The sequence below is a fragment of the Miniopterus natalensis genome, chromosome 17 (genome assembly GCF_054644295.1).
Source record: "Miniopterus natalensis isolate mMinNat1 chromosome 17, mMinNat1.hap1, whole genome shotgun sequence".
Lineage (NCBI taxonomy): Eukaryota > Metazoa > Chordata > Mammalia > Chiroptera > Miniopteridae > Miniopterus > Miniopterus natalensis.
In genome coordinates this window covers 11078921-11100908 of record NC_142097.1, presented here as the reverse complement: position 1 = coordinate 11100908, position 21988 = coordinate 11078921, and the positions used below count along the sequence as shown (strand labels likewise).

The 21988-nt window shown below is 53.8% G+C and overlaps 2 protein-coding genes across 5 annotated transcripts; both read left to right on the top strand.

Moving 5' to 3' along the window:
- Positions 1-1266: 1266 nt before the first annotated feature.
- CAMTA2 (calmodulin binding transcription activator 2) lies at positions 1267-16738 on the top strand. Of its 4 annotated transcripts, XM_087825932.1 has the most exons (22): positions 1267-1782; positions 1886-1983; positions 2162-2265; positions 3403-3470; positions 3553-3688; positions 4243-4329; positions 4580-4733; positions 5060-5194; positions 5829-6769; positions 7416-7542; positions 8833-8967; positions 10771-10886; positions 11521-11705; positions 12172-12250; positions 12437-12659; positions 12884-13185; positions 14205-14401; positions 14655-14838; positions 15047-15118; positions 15413-15582; positions 15762-15836; positions 15930-16738. In XM_087825932.1, exons 1-22 carry the CDS (start codon positions 1703-1705, stop codon positions 15991-15993), a joined length of 3732 nt encoding a protein of 1243 aa, XP_087682058.1. In that variant the 5' UTR covers positions 1267-1702; the 3' UTR covers positions 15994-16738. The 4 variants fall into 4 exon arrangements, with proteins under 4 accessions (XP_087682058.1, XP_087682057.1, XP_087682056.1 ...); XM_087825930.1 differs by lacking the exon at positions 1267-1782 and having other exon boundaries at positions 1953-1983; positions 4258-4329; XM_087825929.1 differs by lacking the exon at positions 1267-1782 and having other exon boundaries at positions 1953-1983.
- A 178-nt stretch (positions 16739-16916) lies between these two features.
- SPAG7 (sperm associated antigen 7) lies at positions 16917-21399 on the top strand. Its single transcript, XM_016200989.2, has 7 exons — positions 16917-17030; positions 19795-19862; positions 20097-20185; positions 20336-20420; positions 20539-20628; positions 20729-20885; positions 21001-21399. Exons 1-7 carry the CDS (start codon positions 16946-16948, stop codon positions 21108-21110), a joined length of 684 nt encoding a protein of 227 aa, XP_016056475.1. The 5' UTR covers positions 16917-16945; the 3' UTR covers positions 21111-21399.
- The last annotated feature ends 589 nt before the right edge of the window (positions 21400-21988 follow it).

Genomic DNA, 21988 nt, shown 5'->3' with positions numbered 1-21988 from the left:
CCATCGCAACCCACCCCCCTCACAGGAACACCCCAAGGCCGGTTGCCGCCCAGGCCTCGCTCCCTGGCAGTGTTCTTTTCCCTGTTCTATCATTAAAAAGCAAACAAGTTGAGCCAGAGTTGTCTTTCTCTCTGGGAAGCGGTGATGGAGAGGCTCATGAGCAAGACCCAGTAACAATGAAGTCAGGCTGGGTCCCCAAAGTTCAATGAGTCATGCCCTGGGCGAGAAAAAGTCCTGCCCCCAGTCCCGCGTTCCTCCCCTGGCACTGGACAGCCACCCGCGCCCCACTCTCCCGGCTCGAGGGTCACCCCAGTCGGCCGAGCTTCCGCCTCCAGGACCCCGGAACCCTGCCCCTCCATACTGCTGCCTCCTCAGGGACTTCCTGGGAGTGAGTCCCTCCACCAGCGCCCCGCCCGGAGTCCCCCAAGTGCAGCACCCAGGTTCCCTTCCCGACCCCCTTCCCCTTAATTGGGAGGCCCCGCCCCGTGCGCAGTGACGTCGGACGCCGCTGTCAGCCGGCGCTGGGGGGGGTCGGTGTGGGGTAGAATGGCCGCTGCCGCCGTCACCTGCGGGACCCCGGGAGGTAAGAGCCAGGGCCTCCTGCCCGCCTCTCCGCCTCCGCGCCAGGGGGCGCAACTCCACCGGTCGGGACTTGGCGCGCCGCGCGGGAGACCACCGCCCCTTCTCCGGGTTCGCTCCCACTGCCCGCTTCCGTCCTCCTCCCTCGCGCCAGGGGGCGCCGCTCCGCGTAGGGCCCCACCGCGGACCTGCCGCGCGGGGACTGCCTTAGGGACCCCTGTACCCCCACTGTCCCTCGCCCGCCGCGCGCCCGCGGACTCTGCTCCTCAGTTTCTACAGAACATCCCTCCCTGCGGGCGGGAGGCAGGACCCGCTCAGCTCAGAGCCTCCCCGGGGACCACCGCCCCACCGCCCCACCGCCCCACCGCCCCACCGCGGGGGGCCGCCCCTGGGCCGGCTCCGCAGCCTCGTAGGCGGCCTAGCCGGGACTGCGCACCTGCGCCCTGGGGCGGAGTCCTTACCCCAGCCCACGCAGCCGAGCTCCGAGGGGCCTCCTCCCCCTCGTCATCCTCGAACACCTGGCGGAGCCCGAGCTGAGAGCCTCCTCCAGCTTCCATCTGTTCCCCGGGAGGGTGGGGGCTCAGGCTGGAGCCGGAGTGGTAGATGGTGTAGGGTACGCCTGGAGGCCGGGGGAGGCAGAGGCGTTTGGGAAGGGTGGGGAGAGAGGTGGGTAAGGGGTGGAGAGGGCTGTCAGCCTCCGGGTCGTCCTGAGGGTGGGAAGCTGGGTCCTGGGTGTCTAACCCAGATTGTCCTAGGCCTTGACCATCCTAGCGCAGAGAGGGAGGTTAGGATCGGTTATCAGATCTGTCTTTACTCCTAGAAAAATAAATAGAGAAGGGACTCAGGGTGTGTCTTCTAAGGCCTAGCTCTCCACTTGGACTTAGATCTCCTGCCCAACCCCCAGCCACCAGCATCCAGGCTCTCATTTGCCAAACCATTCTCCAAGGACCGGATGCCCTGAGTCCCAGTCCCCAGATCCTGACCCCACGGAAGCCCCAGCCCCTTCAAGAGCCCACGCTGTAGGACGCCAGCCTTGCCAGTTCCTCCCCTCCCCCACCCCACCCGACTCTTCCTGATTACTCTGTTCTGTCGCGTCTCCCCACTCACGTTGGTTCCTGGCACCATGTCTGGGTTCTCCCCCTCCCCCATTCCCTGGCCCTACTCTCACATCAGAGCCTATCCCCTTCCTTCCTCTAGCTTCCTCATCTTTCCCAGATACCATGACCCAGTTCTGTACTGCCTCTCCCTCCTCATCCTCAACCTGGATAAGTGTGAGGGCTTCTGCCATGACCTGCTCTCTCTTTTCTCAGCACAGACTCCCCCTCCCCCCGGCCCCTCAGGCCAGGGGTGACCTTGCCCCTGGAACCCTCGCCATGAGTACTAAGGACACCACCGAGGTTGCTGGTGAGTCCACAATCTAGGTTCCCACTTTGGGCACAACCTTTCTCTCTCCCTGCCCTGCGGCGACTGTAATTCTTGGATTCCCTGCTCTCCTGCTCATTTCAGCTTCCCCTGGTGCTCTGGATTCAGCCCTTTGCCTCTGGGCTAGCACACTAAACCCTTCTTTCTAATTTTTCTCTAGAGAACAGCCACCACCTGAAGATCTTTCTCCCGAAGAAGCTATTGGAGTGTCTTCCTCGATGTCCGCTGCTGCCTCCAGAGCGGCTACGGTGGAATACAAATGAGGTTTTCTAGGGAGCTTGGGGGATTAGGGCCTAGCAAGGTCTGGCAAGCTACAGGAAGGTGAATGGGAGTCCCTGTGTCTGTCCACACTCTCAAGTGCAGAATACTATATTCAGGGCTCTTCGGAGATCCTAGGAGAGGTATAAAGACTGGCATCTTGTAGGAGCTCATTTCTTAGCATATCCACCTGAGTGAAAATAATAGACACCACCATTAAAGTATTTCTTACAAACCAGGCGTTATGCTAAGTACTCAACCTGCACGATCTCATTCCGTAGCTCTAAGGATGCTATCTATAGAGCAAGCACTGTTATCCCTGTGGTATAGATGAGGAAACCGACTTAGTTCATGTAGTTTAACTCACTCTAGAGCTCCTGCTTTTAACCACCACGGATGCTGCTTCCTTCTGTACTCCCTACCTGCACCCAGTGCTTTGTATGCGCTTGGCGGGTGATCATTATTGATCTGATTATTTGATTAGAAGAGAACTTTTAGTAAAAAGGTGTGTGTGTATGTTATTCTTAGTGCCAGATGGCTGCGTGGAGATCTGGGGAGGGATTTGGTCTATAGGACGGCTAGGATTTCCAGACTCAAAGAGATGTATACATGGCACTTCAGGCTTGTAGGGCACTAACATTAAGGGTGTTACTGCTCAGGACAAGTTCAGGGAAGAATCAATGGACCAGTCTGGCTGGAATGGTAGGTGCACTATGAGTAAATAGTGTGAACGTAGGAGTGATGGTTTGATCCCTGGTCAGGGAGAACCTTGGAATCAGGCTGAGGAATCTGGGATTCCTGGCAGTGTCAAACTATTGAAGTTTTCTGAGTCAGGAAGTGGCACAAAAATGGTATTTGGAGAAAGTAAAATAATATGCAGTATGAACAAAGAAGGACGAAAGCTTGGAACTGGCCCCAAGATAAAAGCCCCAGTTGGAAGGGAGGGAAGGAGAGGTTAGACTTTTGTCTGCAATGGAACCTGGGATTCTTAGGAGGGCAGTGGGCCTTGCTGGGTCCTGATACCTGGCAGCATCCTCCACTAGCTGCCAGAACTCAGCAGAGAGTGAGACTGAGGGGATGACCAAGAGGCCAGGCTGAGACTCTATGAAGGTGACACCCCCCTGAGTACCTCCTCTCCTACAGGAGATTGCATCCTACTTGATCACCTTTGAGAAGCATGATGAGTGGCTATCCTGTGCCCCAAAGACAAGGTGAGAAAGTTTGTGAAGGTGGGGACTGGCAGGAGTCCTGGGTTCTGTTCACAGAACTCAAGGCCAACTTTTCCCTCTTCAGGCCTCAGAATGGCTCCATTATCCTCTACAACCGTAAGAAGGTGAAATACCGGAAGGATGGTTACCTCTGGAAGAAGCGGAAGGATGGGAAGACCACCCGAGAGGACCACATGAAGCTAAAGGTCCAGGGCATGGAGGTAAGCAAGGCATCCAACTCACCCTTCTCAACTCTTAGCTGGGTTCCAGCCCTGCCAGGAGTTGGTGCCATGGTCTGCCTCACCACCCTCTCTTCTCACTCACTTTGCATCAGCTGACTGATAGCTTAGCCCACCCTCCACATCCCATTTCCATCCATGTCCCAGCTGTCCAGGCCTTAGGTCATGCCTCCCCTGGAGGACATCAATGCTCAGTTCCCTCACCTCTCTTGCATTTCCCTCAGGAGTCCAAGTACTGAACCTCTAAGCACAGGGTTATCTTCCCCAAATCATTGCTCCTCATCTTAGGTGTGTTCTTGCCCTGCCCTCTGATTTCTAGATAGTCCTATATCTCAAATGTGGTCCTCATTGTAAGGCCCTGGTCCCACTGTTCCCTTCTACCTCTCTATGATTTGGGGTGCTGGAATTTTAAAGGTGTGGGGAATAGGTGGGGGTCGGTAAGGGTTGAAGAGGAACTGGTGGAAAGATTGGGATTCCTGCAAAGGAACTGAACAGAGGAAGAGTTGGGGAGCAGACTAGCCCTCCCCCCACCCCAGCCTGTCTCCTGGCAGTGTCTCTATGGCTGCTACGTTCACTCTTCCATCGTCCCCACATTCCATCGGCGCTGCTACTGGCTGCTCCAGGTAAGGATGGAAGGGCTCTGGGAGCCACACTCTTCTTGGCTCTTTGAGGGAGATGGGGTCTGAAAGGATGCAGTGGAAGGATGACTAGGTTCTGAGTGGGAAAAGGAGCCTGGGAAGATAGGGAGTTGGGGATAGCCAGAATTTGGGGATGAGGTTGGGGGTTGCCTGGGAAGAAAGTGAGGACTAGGAAGCTGAGCCCCTGGATCTCAGGACCCCATGGTGGTCTGTGTGTGTACTCTTATGCCCTCAGAACCCTGACATCGTCCTTGTGCACTACCTGAACGTCCCAGCCCTGGAGGATTGTGGAAAGGGCTGCAGCCCCATCTTTTGTTCCATCAGCAGTGACCGTCGAGAGTGGCTGAAGTGGTCCCGGGAGGAGCTGTTGGGACAGCTGAAGCCCATGTGTAAGGCAGCAGGGCTAGGACAGTGCTCCAAGGGGAGAGTGGAAACAGGGGCCTCCCAAAGGTACCAGGAGCCTGTAGGGTGACCATTTCCCTCTAAGCCAGAGGGTGCTTTCCTATGGGGGTGCTAGGCTTCCTGGTGAGTTCTAAGGTGTTGGAATATGGAGAAGGGACAGCTGTGAACTACAAATTCAAGCAGTCTTGAGGCTGCTGGCCTCTTTGCACCTGGCCAGAAGTCTTGGAGCATCTCAGGTGCTTGAAGGAGCCATCAAGATGCTCTGGGGACTTCTGTGGGGGTCCCATAGCACTTCCCCCCAACTCTCCTCTAGTTCATGGCATCAAGTGGAGCTGTGGGAATGGGACAGAGGAGTTCTCTGTAGAGCAGCTGGTGCAGCAGATCCTGGACACCCACCCGACCAAGCCTGCACCCCGAACCCATGCCTGTCTCTGCAGTGGGGGCCTTGGTTAGTGACCCCTGATCTTGGTTGGAGCTCTCTTTCTGTCTAGTCACACTGCACTTACTCAAGCCAGGGGTATATCTGTCTTGCTGGGATTTGCATGCTGGTTTGCATGTCCCTGAAAGATGGGCCAGATGGACAGAAGCCTTCCCTTCTGGGTGTACACGGGCCCCAGCTCCTTTTACTTGAGTCTTGGCAGCCCAGGCTCTTTATCTGACATATACCCTTAGCACTACCCCAGTACTACCACTTAGACGCAGCCTTAGCTTTATTCCTAATTGGTACCCCCTTGGTTCTGTCCTTTTGCCTTTTTTTTTTTCCCCCAAATGCTTTTACCTATTTTTCTCACTTTTTCTTCCAAGCCTTCAGTCCTTCCCTGCCAAGCTCCTCCACCAGTCCGTTTAATTGGGGGGAGGAGAAGTCTTTCTGCTGCCCCCGAGTGGCCACAATCAGTATTACATCTCTGGGATGTAGTGCAGCCGTAGGAACGACCTGAGGAACTTGTGGAAAGATGGGGATTCCTGCAAAGGAACAGAGGAAGAGCTGGGGAGCAGACTAGCCCTCCCCCCACCCCAGCCTGGGAATGCTGGAGAAACATGTGTCATATCCCTTCTCTCCTCCCCACCTCTTTCCATTCCAGGTTCCGGAAGCCTTACGCACAAATGCAGCAGCACGAAACACCGCATCATCTCTCCCAAAGTGGAGCCCCGAGCTTTAACCCTGACCTCTATCCCCCAGCCCCACCCCCCTGAGCCCCCTCCACTGATAGCCCCACTTCCCCCAGAGCTCCCCAAGGCGCATACCTCCCCATCTTCTTCCTCCTCTTCCTCCTCTTCATCAGGCTTTGCAGAACCCCTAGAGGTCAGACCTAGCCCTCCCACCTCTCGAGGGGGTTCATCGAGGGGAGGCACCGCTATCCTCCTCCTGACTGGACTGGAGCAGCGTACGGGGGGCTTGACACCCACCAGACACTTGGCTCCCCAGGCTGATCCTCACCCTTCCATGAGCTTGGCTGTGGTTGTAGGCTCTGAGCCCTCTGCCCCACCAGCTCCTCCCAGTCCTGCCTTTGACCCTGACCGTTTTCTCAACAGCCCCCAGAGGGGCCAGACATATGGAGGGGGGCAGGGGGTAAGCCCAGACTTCCCTGAGGCAGAGGCTGCCCATACCCCCTGTCCTGCCCTAGAGCCTGCTGCTGCCCTGGAGCCCCAGGCAGCTGCTCGGGGTTCCCCTCCACAGTCAGTAGGTGGTGGGAGAAGAGGAAACTGCTTCTTCATTCAGGATGATGATAGTGGGGAGGAGCTTAAGGCCCAGGGGCCTGCCCCACCTGTACCTTCCCCGCCTCCTTCACCACCACCCTCACCTGCCCCCTCAGAGTCATCGGGCAGGGTAGGAAGAGGGGAGACCTTGTTTGGAGGAGCTGGTGGGGCCAGCGAGCTGGAGCCCTTCAGTCTTTCATCATTCCCAGACCTTATGGAAGAACTCATCAGTGATGAAGCTCCAAGCATACCTGCCCCAACCCCCCAGCTCTCTCCTGCCCTTAGCACTATCACAGACTTCTCCCCAGAGTGGTCCTACCCAGAGGTGAGTCTTCACCCCTCCGTCCCGCTTACCCCATGGTCTGTGGCCTAGTTATCATGGCTGCTTAGTTTTCCCAACCTCTATTTTTCCAGGGTGTAGCTTCTTTCCTGTTTCCATAGTTCTTCTGATTCACCCTTCTCCCTTATTTCCCCTTCCTTCCCCTTCCATGTGGTTGTATGGGTCCCCCAAGTGCCCAGGGGACTTCATTCCCTTGGTGACTTTCACAGGGAGGGAATTGGGGCAACTCAGTGTGGAGAAGAGAAAGCACAGCAGGGATATGATTATAGACTTTGGGAAGCTAAAAGACTGTCTTCATTAGTAGAGAAGTTCTGCTTTATGCTGCCCTAGAGAGGGAATGGAGGAACTACAGTGGGGGCTTAAGAAAAGGACTTCCTCCTGGTGACAGCTATCTGCAAATGAGTCAGTAGCCTTTGGCAAGGTGGAGGGCAGGGATGTTGGGGAGGGACAGATTAGCTGACCTTACCCTGGTGGGTCCTATCCAATCCCTGTGCTACCAGACTCTAGCACAGGGCCTGCCACATAGTAGATACTCTCTCAAGGTCTGAATGAACGAACGAACGAGTGAGTGAGTGAGTGAATGAATACCCAGCAGAGTTCTAGTCACAGGCCCTCTGACTTCTGTCTGCAGGGTGGGGTCAAGGTGCTCATCACAGGTCCTTGGACAGAGGCCTCCGAGCATTACTCCTGTGTCTTTGATCACATCGCAGTGCCAGCATCACTTGTCCAGCCTGGTGTCTTACGCTGCTACTGTCCTGGTATGGGGACTGGGGATAGTGGGGGAAGGGACTAACTGACGTGGGCATTTCAGACTTCCCAGAAGCACTGGGAACAAAGGTGTTGAATTGTTTCTGAGAGCACAAAGACCTCATCCAGTCTCAAGGATAAGTCCCATGGTCCCCCAGCAGGAAGATGAGTCTGGGCTTAGGTGTCAGAAGATTAGGGTTCTGGTCCAAGAAATCTACTCCTTACCTCACTAGTGATACGTCCGCTCCTTTCTTGGGTCCTTGGCCTCCCCTCCTGTAAGGTCAGGCATTTGACCCAAGGAGTCTCTAATGTCTGTTCAGGCCTCTGGCTGAGCCAGAGACTGGCTCTTGGAAGAATGAGAAAGGAGAGATGTTGGTCTCCTCCGAACAGTCTTGGGACTGAAGGACATTGGCTTCTAGACCTGTGCTAATACAGTAGCTGTTAGCTACATGTGCCAATTGAAATTAATTAAAATTAAATAAAATTTAAGATTCAGTTCCTCAGTCACACTAACCACATTTTGAGTGCTCAATAGCCACATGTGGTTAGTGCTACCCCATTGAACAGTGCGGATAAACATTTCCATCATTGAGGAAAGTTTTGTTGGACAGTACTTGTCTAGATGTCACTGCCAAGGCTTGCCTGCCCTTTTGCCACCAGTCTTGCCCCTTACCCTGCACTCAACAGTCAGCCTTACTGTGGGACCCCCAAGGATCACCAGAGTGACAGGGTGACAACTTTGTTGTTGGTGAGTGTGTTCTCCCCCCGATCTCAACAGCACTATTCAGTGGAGGCTAGGGGTTGGGAGGAAGAGCCTCAGCCCCTGGTCTTGGGACCAGGGCCTGGTGGTTTTTTCTCAAGGCTATAGCTCTTGAGACCCTGGGACATAGCTCTCACTAGATACCATTGAGCAGCTAGCTCACCTTCCCCACATCTTAGTAACAGGGTCATGACCTCTGGACACTGATCCTGGGAGACTAAGGGGTTTATCTACCATCAAATTGTTTATAAGTACAGGTATCTCTTGACCCTCAGCTTCCAGGCCTTGGTGCTGAATAACAATTATCCTTAACTACAGGGTCTTGAGTCCAAGGGGTCTCTGGCCCATAGCAGGTATTAAGTACTTGAATGAATGGAATCCCTTCCCAGCTAGTGGCAAGGCTACAGAAGCCAACAGCCTCTTGGCCTACAGCACAGAAGTTGGGGAGCTTGATCTAAATGACCATCTGTGGCTCTAACACAAGGGGCCAGAGAAGGAGCTGGGGAACGAGAGCCCTTCTCACTGATCTTGCCCTCCCCAGCCCATGAGGTAGGGCTGGTGTCTTTGCAGGTGGCCGGGCGGGAGGGGCCCCTTTCTGCTTCTGTGCTCTTTGAGTATCGAGCCCGCCGATTCCTGTCACTGCCTAGTACTCAGCTCGACTGGTTGTCACTAGATGGTAAGTACCTAGCCCTCTGATACCAAGTATCGGGCCCCACAACCTTTGAGCATGACATGCTCCTAGACCCCTCAGCACTCAGGTGGCCACTACCTAGCCCACATTTACCAGTCTTTTCCCAACTGCTTCGTTGGTCAAATGCAACAGCAAACTTCCCCTACCTCCTCTTCCCTGTAAATCTTGGAGCCATATTTGTCCCAGTTCTTGCCCTGTCTTTTCCATCCCAAAGGATGAGATCTAGGCAAGGGAGGCCAAGGGGGAGCAGGAACAGGGTCTAGAGCAATATGTATGGGATGTGCAAGTGCGTATATACACACACATACACATATTTAGACATGTATTGTTTTCTTCTCTATAACGATATGTATTTATTATAGGAAATTACAGAAAAGCACAAACTACAAAGTAGATAATGAAAACTGCCGATATTACTACTCAGTAATATTTACTACTTTAATATCATGGTGTACTTTCTCATACACACACACTTTCTTATACAAACACACAGACGCGCACACATACACGTGTATGTGTGTATTTATTTAAATCTAGCACTGTGTTCCTCATACGGGCTTTGAGAATTGTTTCTGCTCCTGCTTCTTTCTCAGGGTTTGCGCTTCTCTGTCTTCTCCTCTGGGTGTCTCTGTTGTTGCCTCCTAGTTTCTCAGTTCTGCTGTCACCCCGTTGAGTTTGTCTCCCTCCATCCCTACTTCTCTCCCTCAGAGCTGCCCTTTCACAAAGCCCGAGTGTGGGTTGTGTGTGGGTTGCCCTGCAGCCTACCTTGGGACCTTGCCAGGTCTCCCAGGCCTGTTCTGTCTGTCCTGCTGTGACTGCTCCTCACCTTGCTTTCCTGTCCCTTCCTACTTTGTGTTATACCCTCTCTTGTGGGCTGCCTCCCTCCCTCTTTCATTTTTCCTTGGACCAGGGTCTTAACTTGTCCCTCTTCTTCTGTTCCTTGTTGCTTGTGTGGGACAGTTCCCAGCTTTCCTCTGTCCTCTGTCCCCTCCTTTCACCTTGTTGATCCTTTCTGCTCTCTCTCCTCTGTGTTGTCCACCTTCCTCCCCACCATCACTTCTATACCTCCATCCCCTTCTGCATAGCATCTCAAAACATCCCTGACCTCCACCCCGTTTCTCTGTGCCTGTTTTTCCATGGCTCTGATCCTCTCCCGCCCCTCCTCCTTGTCCCTGAGTGATCTCAAGAGGGGACAGATATAGCTTGGGGTGTGTGTGTGTGCATGTGTATTTGTGCATGGGGTGAGGGGAGGAGGAGGAATGGACATGGCTATCCATCTCTGTCATGTTCCCTCCCCACCATCCTCTTTGTAGACAGCTGTGGGGGACCAGGAGCAGGGGGCGGTGCTTTTCAAGTTACAATCCCTGACCTCTTTTGGGCAGTGGTTAACAGAGCAGGGACCAGCATGGGGGACAAAGGTAGTGTCTGGGGCAGAACTGACAGCGGTTTACCTAGAAGGCTGAGGGAATGCGTGTGTATGTATGATCTGGAGCAGTTCGGGGCTGGATGCTATGTGGAAATTCCTCCTGTCTCTGTGTCTTGAAGGACACAGTTGTGGTTCTGGATTTTGGTCCTAGATCAATGAGTAGTGTTAAGAGCCCTAGCTTAAGGACTGAGTCCTGGTTGGCTGTGTTTCCAAGGTGGGTGGGTAAAAAGGCTGTTATTTTGGAGAAGAAAGAATATGATTCTATGTCTCCACCTCCCAGATCCTAGAATAGGTCCAGTTCTGGTGTTCAGGGCATCACCTAGGCCCTGCCCACTAAGCCTTCCATACCCATTCCCCCTCAGACAACCAGTTCCGGATGTCCATACTGGAGCGACTGGAGCAGATGGAGAAGCGGATGGCAGAGATTGCAGCGGCTGGGCAGGCACCTTGCCAGGGTCCTGATGTCCCTCCAATGCAGGTACTTCCATGAGGGAGGTCTGGCGAATGGAGAGAGGGTCTCCCTAAGGAAAATGGCTCTGGTGTGTGACTTCTCACTTCCCTGTCCCCAACCTCCCCAGCCAGCCCTCCTCCCTAGTTCCTGACATCATCCTGTTCCCACCCCCGCCCTGTGGCAAGAGTGGCTATTCTGGGCACCCTCTTGGCATGACAGGCTTCAGACTATTTCTGGTCTGAAGAAGGGTGGAGGTGAAGGAGAGGGGTGGGGGAGGGGACCACGAGGGTTGGGGTTCAGTGCTTTGTGGGTCCTTAGTCTCTGAAGGAAGAAAACTGGGAAAGGACTCTGGGTTCTGAAGGGGAGAAGCCATCTGTGCATATAGCCTGATCTGCGCTGGTGTGAAGGCTCAACATGGGCAAGGGTGTGTGATGTCTGGCTGCCGGAGGGTCTGGAGAAGGCTGGCTGTGGGAGTGGGGGACACCCAGGAACTTGAACTAGGAGAATAAGCCATTAGAGATCTGGGTGGTGGGAACCTGGAGTGAGAAGTATGGGAGGGGGCGGAATTAGAAGCTGAGAGGACAGGTATAGGATGGCCAAGGCCATCCCAAGCCAGAAGACCAGATGCTCAGTTCTCTGCATAAGGGTGTGTGTACTACAGGATGAAGGCCAGGGGCCTGGGTTCGAGGCACGGGTGGTGGTCTTGGTAGAGAGCATGATCCCACGCTCCACCTGGAGGGGTCCTGAACGTCTGGCCCACGGAAGCCCCTTCCGGGGCATGAGTCTTCTGCACCTGGCTGCTGCCCAGGGCTACGCCCGCCTCATCGAGACCCTGAGCCAGTGGCGGTGAGCAGGGGAAAGCAGGGAGGGGGCTGGGCAACCACTGGGACAGAAGTGCCAGGGGACTAAGGGGGACTGGAGCCCTGCCGAGAGGGAGTTGGGGTTACTGGGAAGGCAGAGAGGCTGGAAGATTTGTATTGGGGGGAATTTAATATCCCCTGAGTTACAACACTGACTTCTTGACCTGTCACTTTATTTTTTCCATCACCATTTATCCCCTCTGTGCCCTCTTCCACCTCCACCACCAACCCCTGCAATCTCCACGCTGTCGTCCATGTCCATGAGTTCTTTGTTCTTTTTTGTTCAATCCCTCCACCTGCCCCCGACACCCTCCCTCCTTCCATTTTTTAATCTCTTGACTTCCTCATCCCACTGACTGTAGCGCTTCTAGACAGCTGTTTCCCAGTCCCTTCAGTTCCAATGTTCCCACTTTTTCCCTGACTGGGCTCTGTCCCTTTCCCAAACCCTTCAGAAGTGTGGAGACCGGAAGCTTGGACTTAGAGCAAGAGGTTGACCCGCTCAACGTGGATCATTTCTCTTGCACCCCTCTGGTGAGGATGCGTATTCCTGAGCGCATGCAGGGCAACAGGAAATGGGAAGGGTGCTTAAAGGGAAGACCCCCAGCAGGAGGAGTGGGGAGGGCAAGGAGCTGAAGATGTGGCCACCGGGAGAAAGGGCCCCAGGCCCACCCCCACCTGTCCCCACTCCTCCTAGCCTTTCCCTGCCTCTCTCCTTAGATGTGGGCTTGTGCCCTGGGACACCTGGAAGCTGCTGTGCTCCTTTTCCGTTGGAACCGGCAGGCACTGAGCATTCCCGACTCTCTGGGCCGTCTCCCCCTGTCTGTGGCTCATTCCCGGGGTCATGTGCGCCTTGCCCGCTGCCTTGAGGAACTGCAGAGACAGGAAGCTTCAGCTGAGCCCCCACTTGCCCTGTCGCCACCCTCCTCCAGCCCAGACACTGGTGAGGGTTGTCTCTAATTTTTTAAGAGGGGGATGTGTGTAGGAGGATAGGCTAGGGGAAGCTGAAGAACGGGAGACAGAAATTAAGAGGAGGGAAACCGAGGAGGGGGCAGGGATGGGGAGATAATACTAGCAAGAACAGACAGGAGACCGAGAGCCAAGATGGGGCAGGCAGGTGATAGCAGATGGCTCCTGCTGCCCTCACCCTCCTCTCTTACCTTACAGGTCTGAGCAGTGTCTCCTCACCCTCAGAGCTGTCGGATGGCACTTTTTCTGTCACATCAGCCTATTCTAGTGCCCCAGATGGAAGTCCTCCCCCAGCTCCTCTGCCAGCCTCTGAGATTATTATGGAGATGGTCCCAGGCCAGCTCTCCTCTGGTGCCCCAGAGGCTCCCCTTCTCCTCATGGACTATGAAGCCACCAACCCCAAAGGGCCCCCACCTTCACCACCTCCTCTCCCACCAGCCCCGGATGCTGGGGCTGCTCCAGAGGAAGCTTATAGCCCACCGGCTGTGGACGTGATCCCGGTACCACTTGTATTGATGAGATTATGAGGGCTAGAAAGAGTGGGGTACAGGGGTGGGGTGAGGTTGACTAGTCCATGAAACAGACTGAGTCTTGCTTCAGTTTGGGAAGAAGGGGCCACTTACCCTCATTTTTGGACAAGCAAGGTAATCCTTTGTTTAGTTTCCATCAGAGCTTGACTCAGAAGTCATGAGGCATCAGAGGTTAAAAATTCTGGGGAATATCCTCAGTTAGAGCTGGATTGTAGGGGTTACCAGAGTGATGGAGGGAAGTTGGGAGGATTGTAGAAGAGAGAGGCTCGCAATATGGAAGCATCTATCTCGCAATGACCTTTGGTAAGGAGGCTTTTACATGGTGAAAGTTCAGTCTTGTGGAATAAATAAATGAGAGTAAATATTCAGGTGTAGCAGCAAGAACCTGAGGACATACTTGCTTTAGAGAGGCTAATGGATTAGAGAGGTCAGGGTAGCACTGTAAGTACAAAGAACTTACAAATTTCCAATAGGTAGGCTGTGTTGCATGTGGCCAGCAGGAAGTGCTGCAGGTTTCAGGGCTGGAGTAAAGGCAAGGCTAAAGCCATTCAATAAGGTGTCATGTGGTCAGTATGCTTTGAGCTGGTTCTTGGAGAGCTGAAGGGGGATGGGGTGGCAGGCATGGCCAAGCCTATGGGTAAGATGTGCTGCTCAGCTTGCATGGGCCAGGCCTGGGTGGGACAATCAGCAGTCAGCCTAGAAAGCTAAATCCTTCATTTGCTCAGCTCTTGAATCTCCATTTGGAGTATATGCTTCCTATCCTATGTTCTCCACAACATTTCAACACAGGTAGAAGTCCAGTAAGTATAAATGAATGAATCTGGAACAGTGGTAGAGAAAGGCTGGGGTTAGAAAGGACAGCAATTCCTGAGGCCTCATCTGGTGGTGAGAGGAGGAACAAGACAGGAAGTGGACTGAGGCTACAGCTGTCAGGGCAGGAATATCTGGCAGTTGGGACCCCACAAGGCTCACCCAGCTTTTCCATCCAGGTGGACATGATCTCACTGGCCAAGCAGATCATCGAAGCCACACCAGAACGGATTAAACGAGAAGGCTTTGTGGGGCTGCCTGAGGCTGGAGCCTCAATACGGGAGCGGACAGGGGCCCTGGGGCTCAGCGAGACCATGTCCTGGCTGGCCAGCTACCTGGAGAATGTGGACCATTTCCCCAGCTCTGCCCCTTCCAGGTGACCAGCTTAGGACAGCCTCCAGATTCTTCTCAATGGGAGATGGGAAGGGGGAACATAGCTTCCCCATAGCCAAAGATCCATTCTGGCAGAGGCCCCAAGGGCCTTTGAGAAGAGTACTGGAACAGGCTGATAAGCTATGAAGTCATGCTCTCCAGGCTCTGTTGGTGGGGGTTTCCCTTTACAGCAACCCCTAGGCAGGAGAAGAGGGACTTCACATGCCCCATGACTTGCCTTCTTCCTATTCCTACAGCGAACTGTCTTTTGAGCGGGGTCGCCTGGCCATACCTCCAGCACCTTCCTGGGCAGAGTTTCTCTCTGCATCAGCCAGTGGCAAGATGGAGAGTGATTTTGCCCTGCTGACATTATCGGATCATGAGCAGCGGGAACTGTATGAGGCAGCCCGAGTCATCCAGACAGCCTTCCGAAAGTACAAGGTCAGGAGGCTGGGAGGTCTTAGGGGAAGAATTACACAATCTTTGAGTCGGGAGACTGTGGGCTCCTAGGACTCTGGGAGGGAGAGCAGTCATCCAGAGAGGCCTCAGATGGGGTAAAGGGTCAGGGGACCTCAGGCAAGTTAGAAGGACAGATCACATGTCTATTAGGTATGCCTTCAAGTGGTGAGACTTCCTGTTTTTCCCTTAGGGCCGGTGGCTGAAGGAGCAGCAGGAGGTAGCAGCAGCTGTGATCCAGCGCTGTTACCGGAAGTACAAGCAGGTGAGATGTTTCTCTCTCTAAAACATAACCAACCCAAACCCACCCATTCCAGCCCAGAGCATACAGAATGCTGCTGGAGCCCTGACTCCCCTTCTCTCTCCACAAGCTGACCTGGATTGCACTTAAGGTATTAGGCATGAGATCTGGGTGTGAGGTTGTCTGTGATGATTCAAGCCTTTCCATGAGCGTGTGGGTTAGAGAAAGAGACCTGTGTCAGCTGACCTTGGGGTGACCCTCATGGGTTTGGGTTTCTGTCCCTCTATTTCAGCCCATTTCTCCTCCCCACTCCTACAGTTTGCACTCTATAAGAAGATGACCCAGGCGGCCATCCTGATCCAGAGCAAGTTCCGAAGCTACTATGAACAGAAGCGATTTCAGCAGAGCCGCAGAGCAGCTGTGCTCATCCAGCAGCATTACCGCTCCTACCGCCGCAGACCCACAGGCAGCCTACCTGCCCGAAACAAGTACGGGTCCAGCCCTTAAGCCCTCTGTGCCTGCCCACTGCATCCATGCCCACTGCCCATGGGCCCCCAACTCCCAGCTTATCCTGCCCCCAGCCCTTCCTTGCTAGGGTCCCAAAGGGGCTGAGGGCAGGGGATGCCTTAGTGTTGTGTGAGGTCTCATCTTTTCTTTCTTCTGCCAGAGGCTCTTTTCTCACAAAGAAGCAGGACCAGGCAGCCCGGAAAATCATGAGATTCCTGCGGCGCTGCCGACACAGGTACTCATCCTTTCTCCTGCTGGATTTTGCTCTGCCTCCTCCATCACCCCAGATCTGCTGGTCTCCTCTGACTCCTTCCTTGTCTCTCTACAGGATGAGGGAACTGAAGCAGAACCAGGAGCTGGAAGGGCTTCCCCAACCTGGACTGGCCACCTGACCTCTCCCTACCCTGGAGGCCGCTTCTTGTAGTCTTAAGGGAGAGGGCTCTCTGGGGGAGGAGCCCCCTGTCGGCAGCTTTCCTCGTCACTTTGTTTGGAGATCTTCCTAGGTCTCTATCCTCCCCCTCCAAAGTGCTGAACTCCCTCTCCCACTCCCCAGCTCCTCTTCCCTCCGGGTCGTGCCCCCTCTTTCGCTCCCCGGCTCCAGAAGACCCACACCCCACATACCTGCATCTTTAGCTGTGACCTCCGGAGCCCTGCCTGCCCCGTTTCCACAGCTCCCTCCCTGCCTGCACCCGCCTCGCCCCTTTCCTGACTTGCCTTATTTATTCGTTCGATGCGTCTCTGAATGTATCAGCTTGGCCCCACCTCTGCCTTCTGCACTCTCCCCTTGTGTTTCAGGGCTGACCGTGCCCCCACCCGACTCCGCATGTTTGCGTCTGTTTCCTCCTTTTCTGGCCCTGTGTTCCCCCCTATCACTCCGACTCTGGCCACCAACTTCGGGGCCAAAAGGGGGTCTGTATATAGGAACTCATTGCGGAGTCCCGCCCCATCCCCTGATGGGAGGGGGTTTGTAAATATGTAACATACAGAGTATAGTGAAGAATCTATTTAAGGCGCCGCGGGGAGGGCTGCACAGCCGGGCTTGTGGTTCCTGGGCGCGGCGGGAGCCTCCTGCCGGCCCCACGAGCACTTTCTACTTGTGCATGGGCTTGGTTTCTACGAATTGCCATTAAACATCGCTGCACCAGCCAGCCTCCGACTTCTGTCTGCGGGGGGCGGGGCGGGACGGGGGCGGGGTCTCGGCTGGCGGGAGGCTGCTGATAGTGCTGGGCCAGATCACAGCCGGGGCGGGACCGGCAAGGTTTTCCACCTCCGACGTGTTTCCGGCCTTAAAGGCACTTCGCCCTTCCCTTTAAGACGCACCGCCCCCTCTCTGTCACTCCCAAGATGGCGGACCTACTGGGCTCCATCCTGAGCTCCATGGAAAAGCCACCCAGCCTCGGTGACCAGGAGACTCGGCGCAGGGCCCGAGGTGAGGATCCCAAATTCACATCTGCCTTTGTTCACTCGATTCCCAGGACCGCATTCTTCCTTCTTTAGACGGTGCCGCCTCTTCAACCTTGAAAGACCCCTCACAGGCCCCTTTAGAGACCCCCCAGAGTCCCTACAAGGGCTGCCGACCCGCCCGCTGGTCGTAGCGGACGATGATTGGCTACCCGAAGCCTAGTGTCAGCTTCCTGCCGCTTTCCTTACCCCGGCCTCGCAATCCTTGTTTTCCATTCGCGGACAGGCCCGCCTGTCCGCTGGTGGCGTGCTCTGATTGGTAGGCTGCCTTCGACCCCACCCAACCCTTAGTGTTTCCTTGGCCCGCCTTCGGGTGGCAGGAGGGCGTGTTCGGTCACCCAGCCCCTCCCATATCTGGCCTGAGAGTCCCACGACCCATTCCCATTCTGATTGGTCCAGGGGCACGCCCATCCGCAGTCCTTTCACTTCTATTGGCTACCATAACTTAAGGTCTACCTATTAAAGACCTTCCTCTGGCCCACTGGCTCACTCACCGCCAGCACCTCCAATTGGTTGCTGGGTCCATGCCCTTATGCCCCTCCCACTTGACTTATCGGGCCCCTTCTACCTCTTTCCAGCCCTTATCTCACCCGTAGTCTTACATTGAGTTCCCCGAGCGGTCGTGCGGTTGATTGGGGAGGAGAGAATGCCTCTACGCGGTCCGATTGGCTGTAGGCTCCCCGCTTGTGTTCTCAGAATAACGTCCTTGCCGGCGGGCTCAAGAAAGAGTTCGTCTGCCAGCGTAGGGCGCGGCCAGCCTGGCTGCAGGCTTTCCCTGGGTTGCTCGTGCTGTGGCGTGTGAATGAGTCTGACAGAATCTGCCTTGGGACGGACCCCAGCCCCAACCCTGCGGGCCTTGCGATCACGGATAAGCCCCATCCCGGACACCGGCTCCCCATCCGCCCTAGGGGGCCAGAGCAGGCTGGATGCCTTCAAAGTGTTCATCAAGTGCTGCTTAATATCGAAATATATTTACTGAACGGTTGCTAGGGGCCAAGGGTACCCTCAGGAGCCCACCATATGAAGCATGGATGAAATGCGCTTTGATTAAATCATCACACAAGTTTAATAACCAACTTGATAAGTACTCTGAAAGAAAAATAATTGTTATGAGAGCAGCTAACTAGGGGTCCTTAACCTAGTCTGCAGTGAGCTGAGATCTGTAGAATAGATAATTCAGTAAGTGACAGAGGAAACAGTGTTACAGGCAGAGATGTGCATTTGAAAGCTCTGAGGAAGGAGGGAACATAATGGGAACTGGCGATTGGAATTATTTCATGCTCATCATGACTGTCTAGGTTCACCAGCAGCAGTTGACAGACTAGGAAGCCAAGATTCAGAGTTTAGTCACTTGCCTGAGGTCACAGGGTTACTGTGGCAGGGTTTTAAACCCAGGTGTGACTTTTAAGCCTGTGACCTTAACCATCGTCTTATGCCATCTCCTCGAATACAGAGAAAACTCAGAAACCAGTCAGCAAACATTCAATGGCCACAGTGGGATGCACTGATGGTCAAGAGCCCTTGATGTCAAAGAGCTGAGAGCTCCTAAGTTGTCAGGCTCTAGGGCCACAGAATAACTGGATAAGAGATGAACAGGGTCCCTGTCTCCTAGGAGCTTATAGTGGTAGGGGAAACAAATAAATAGTTAAATTATATTAGTTCTCAGCACATGCTATAGCAGATGTCTGAACCAAATGTGTGTGGGCCCCAGAGAAAGTGAGTAACTCTGCCTCATGCTGTATCTCAAATTTTGCAAGAGGAGGAAAAGCATTTCGAGCAGAAGGAACAACATGTGCAAAGGCATGGAGTAATTAGGAAAATGGGAAGAGGTCATTGCAGCTAGAGGTATTCAGATCCTGTGGAAGAAGTTGGCCTTACAGATATAAAGAATTTGAAATAGCAGAAGAGAGGAGAGGGGGTATTAATATGCAAGGATGGGAAGTTCCTCTACAGCTGACTTTGAACACCTCCATTCCCAAAGGAGAGAGGTGTCAGATTAGCCATTTCAGCTTCACCTTGTATGTAGAAGTGAGAAGTTGCGGGGAGGGGGCGATTACGAAATATAGGAAGTTAATTTCCCCTTTCCTATGTAGACAATGAGATGATAAACTCTTTAAGGCCAGGGCTTAGTCTGTTCGCCTTACTTCCCCAGGTGCCTTATAGTTCTTTGAATATTGTGGGTATTAAATAAATGTTAATTGGTTACCCCTGTGAGATTAGGAAATTAGGTTAAGCATGATTCTAATCTTTGCTACTCTTACTAAGCTCTTGAAGGGCAAAGTTATGTCTTAACAATCTTGATGCTCCAGGGCCTAGCACAGCACCAGATTTAAATACCACTAAATGCACCCTAGCTGGTTTGGCTCAGGGGTTAGAGCTTCGGCCCTCATACTGAAGGGTCCTGGGCTCAGTTCTGGTCACGGGCATGTACCTTGGTTGTAGGCTCAATCCCCAGCCCCGGTCAGGGCACGTGTGGGAAGCAACCAATCGGTGTGTCTCTCACATCGATGTTTCTCTCTCTTTCCCTTCCAGTCTCTGAAAAGCAATGGAAAAAATATCCTCCGATGAGGATTTAAATAAATAAATATTGATAAATGCTTGGTGAATAAACAATAGTCCTACCTTCCCAACGTGATACCTCCCAGTGGACACCAGACCTCTTTTGAAGCCTTACAAACTCTTCCCACCCATGTTTCTGCCCCTGGCCTCATGCTGCCATTTCTCACCCCCAGAGCAGGCTGCCCGCCTGAAGAAACTACAGGAGCAAGAGAAACAACAGAAAGTGGAGTTTCGTAAAAGGGTGAGAACAACTGGAGAGATCAAAGTCCAAGGCAGCCGCAGGAAGGATTTTTCAATAAGTTAGAACTAGAACTCAGTTTTTTGGAAAATGTCTCAAGAGAGGTGAAGCCTGGAAGCCAACGGCATGGAGGCTGGGATAGGTGTGGGGAGGTGAAGGCCTGTTAACCCAGCTAAGAAGAGGGATATTGGGACAGAGCCATCATCTCATATCTTCTTCCCATTTCCCTCTCCCAAGATGGAGAAAGAGGTGTCAGATTTCATCCAAGACAGTGGGCAGATCAAGAAAAAGTTTCAGCCGATGAACAAGATAGAGAGGAGCATACTGTGAGTGTCTTGGGCTGGGGGAGGCCAGAAACGGGTGGCCAGGGTGGCATGAAAGGCCCAGCGTGGAAGTCCACAAGATTTCCACAAGAAAAGGGCGCTGGCCCCCCCCATGGCTCTACATACTCTTTCCCCTCTGCCCGCCCATCCCAGACACGATGTGGTGGAGGTGGCTGGCCTCACATCCTTCTCGTTCGGGGAAGACGATGAATGTCGCTATGTCATGATCTTCAAAAAGGTGACAGACTTGAGTCCCCTACTCTCTCCTCTCTCCCTTTCAGCCTGTACCCCTGGGGAAGAGAAATGAGGTGAAACATGTATACGGAACCTTGACCCCATTATCCCTTCTTCCCCAGGAGTTTGCACCCTCAGATGAAGAGCTGGACTCCTACCGCCGTGGAGAGGAGTGGGACCCACAGAAGGCTGAGGAGAAGCGGAAGCTGAAGGTGAGTTATGCCTGGCAGTCCCTGGAACCCTGCAGCCCACCACCTGGGAGGGGTTGGGGTCAGGCCCCTGAGCACCAGTGCCCCGCCTCTGCACCCCTAGGAGCTGGCTCAGCGGCAGGAAGAGGAGGCAGCTCAGCAGGGACCTGTGGTAGTGAGCCCCACCAGCGACTACAAGGACAAGTACAGCCACCTCATCGGCAAGGGGGCAGCCAAGGATGCGGCCCATATGCTGCAGGCCAACAAGACCTATGGCTGTGGTGAGGCCACAGTGGGGACTGGGGAGGGCAGGGGAGAGGAGCACTGGATGGGCAGGGGAGGGAAAACTAAGGCACAGGGATCCTAGGCCCTCCCCTCCCTTCCCTCTGCTCCCAGTGCCTGTGGCCAACAAGAGGGACACACGCTCCATTGAAGAGGCCATGAATGAGATCCGAGCCAAGAAGCGTCTGCGGCAGAGCGGGGAAGAGTTGCCACCTACCTCCTAAGCACCCCAGCTCCCTGGGGCGGGGCGGGGGGCAGGGAGGGACAAGGCTGCTGCTATTAGAACCCATTCTGGAGCCCCACCTCTGAACCACCTCCTAACAGCCATCACATAGGCTGGAGGAAGCAGGTGTTTGATTTGTCACTGTTAGAGTTTGGATGTGTATGTGTGTGTGCAAGAGAGTGTGAATGCCCAGGTGGGTATTTAATCTGTATTGTTCTCTGTTCTCCTTGGAACTTTCTTCCCCATGGGGCTGGGGTTACTCTACATTCAATAAACACTGTTTGACCCAATGTCTTGGTTTGTTTGAACACAGAGGTGGGTCCTGGAGAGGAAGAGAAGTGATATTAGCTTGAGCAGTGTAAAATTGTTGTTTGTGCAAGCCAAAGAAAGCCAAATATTGGCACTTTTATAAGAGATAGTATTTTTTTTTTAATATGTCTCCATTGATTTCAGAGAGGAATGGAGAGGGAGAGAGAGAGATAGAAACATCAATAATGAGAGAGGAGCATACTGTGAATGTCTTGGACTGTGTCATTGATCGGCTGCCTCCTGCATGCCTCCTACTGGGGACCAAGCCCGCAACCTGGGAATGTGCCATGATTGGGAATCGAACCGCGATCTCCTGGATCATAGGTTGGTGCTCAACCCACACTGGCTTGGCAAGAGATAGTATTTTAAGAGCACAATCACTAGAGCCAAACGGCCAAGTTTTGGATCCTGGCTCTGCTAGTAACTAACTGTTATCTTGGGTGGGTATTTGACTTTCTTGTGCCTCAGTTTTCTCATCTATAAAATGAGGGTAGTAATGGTAACTATCTGACAGCACTGTTTCAAAGATTATGCAAGTCAATATATGCCAGGTATTTAGAGTAGTTCCAG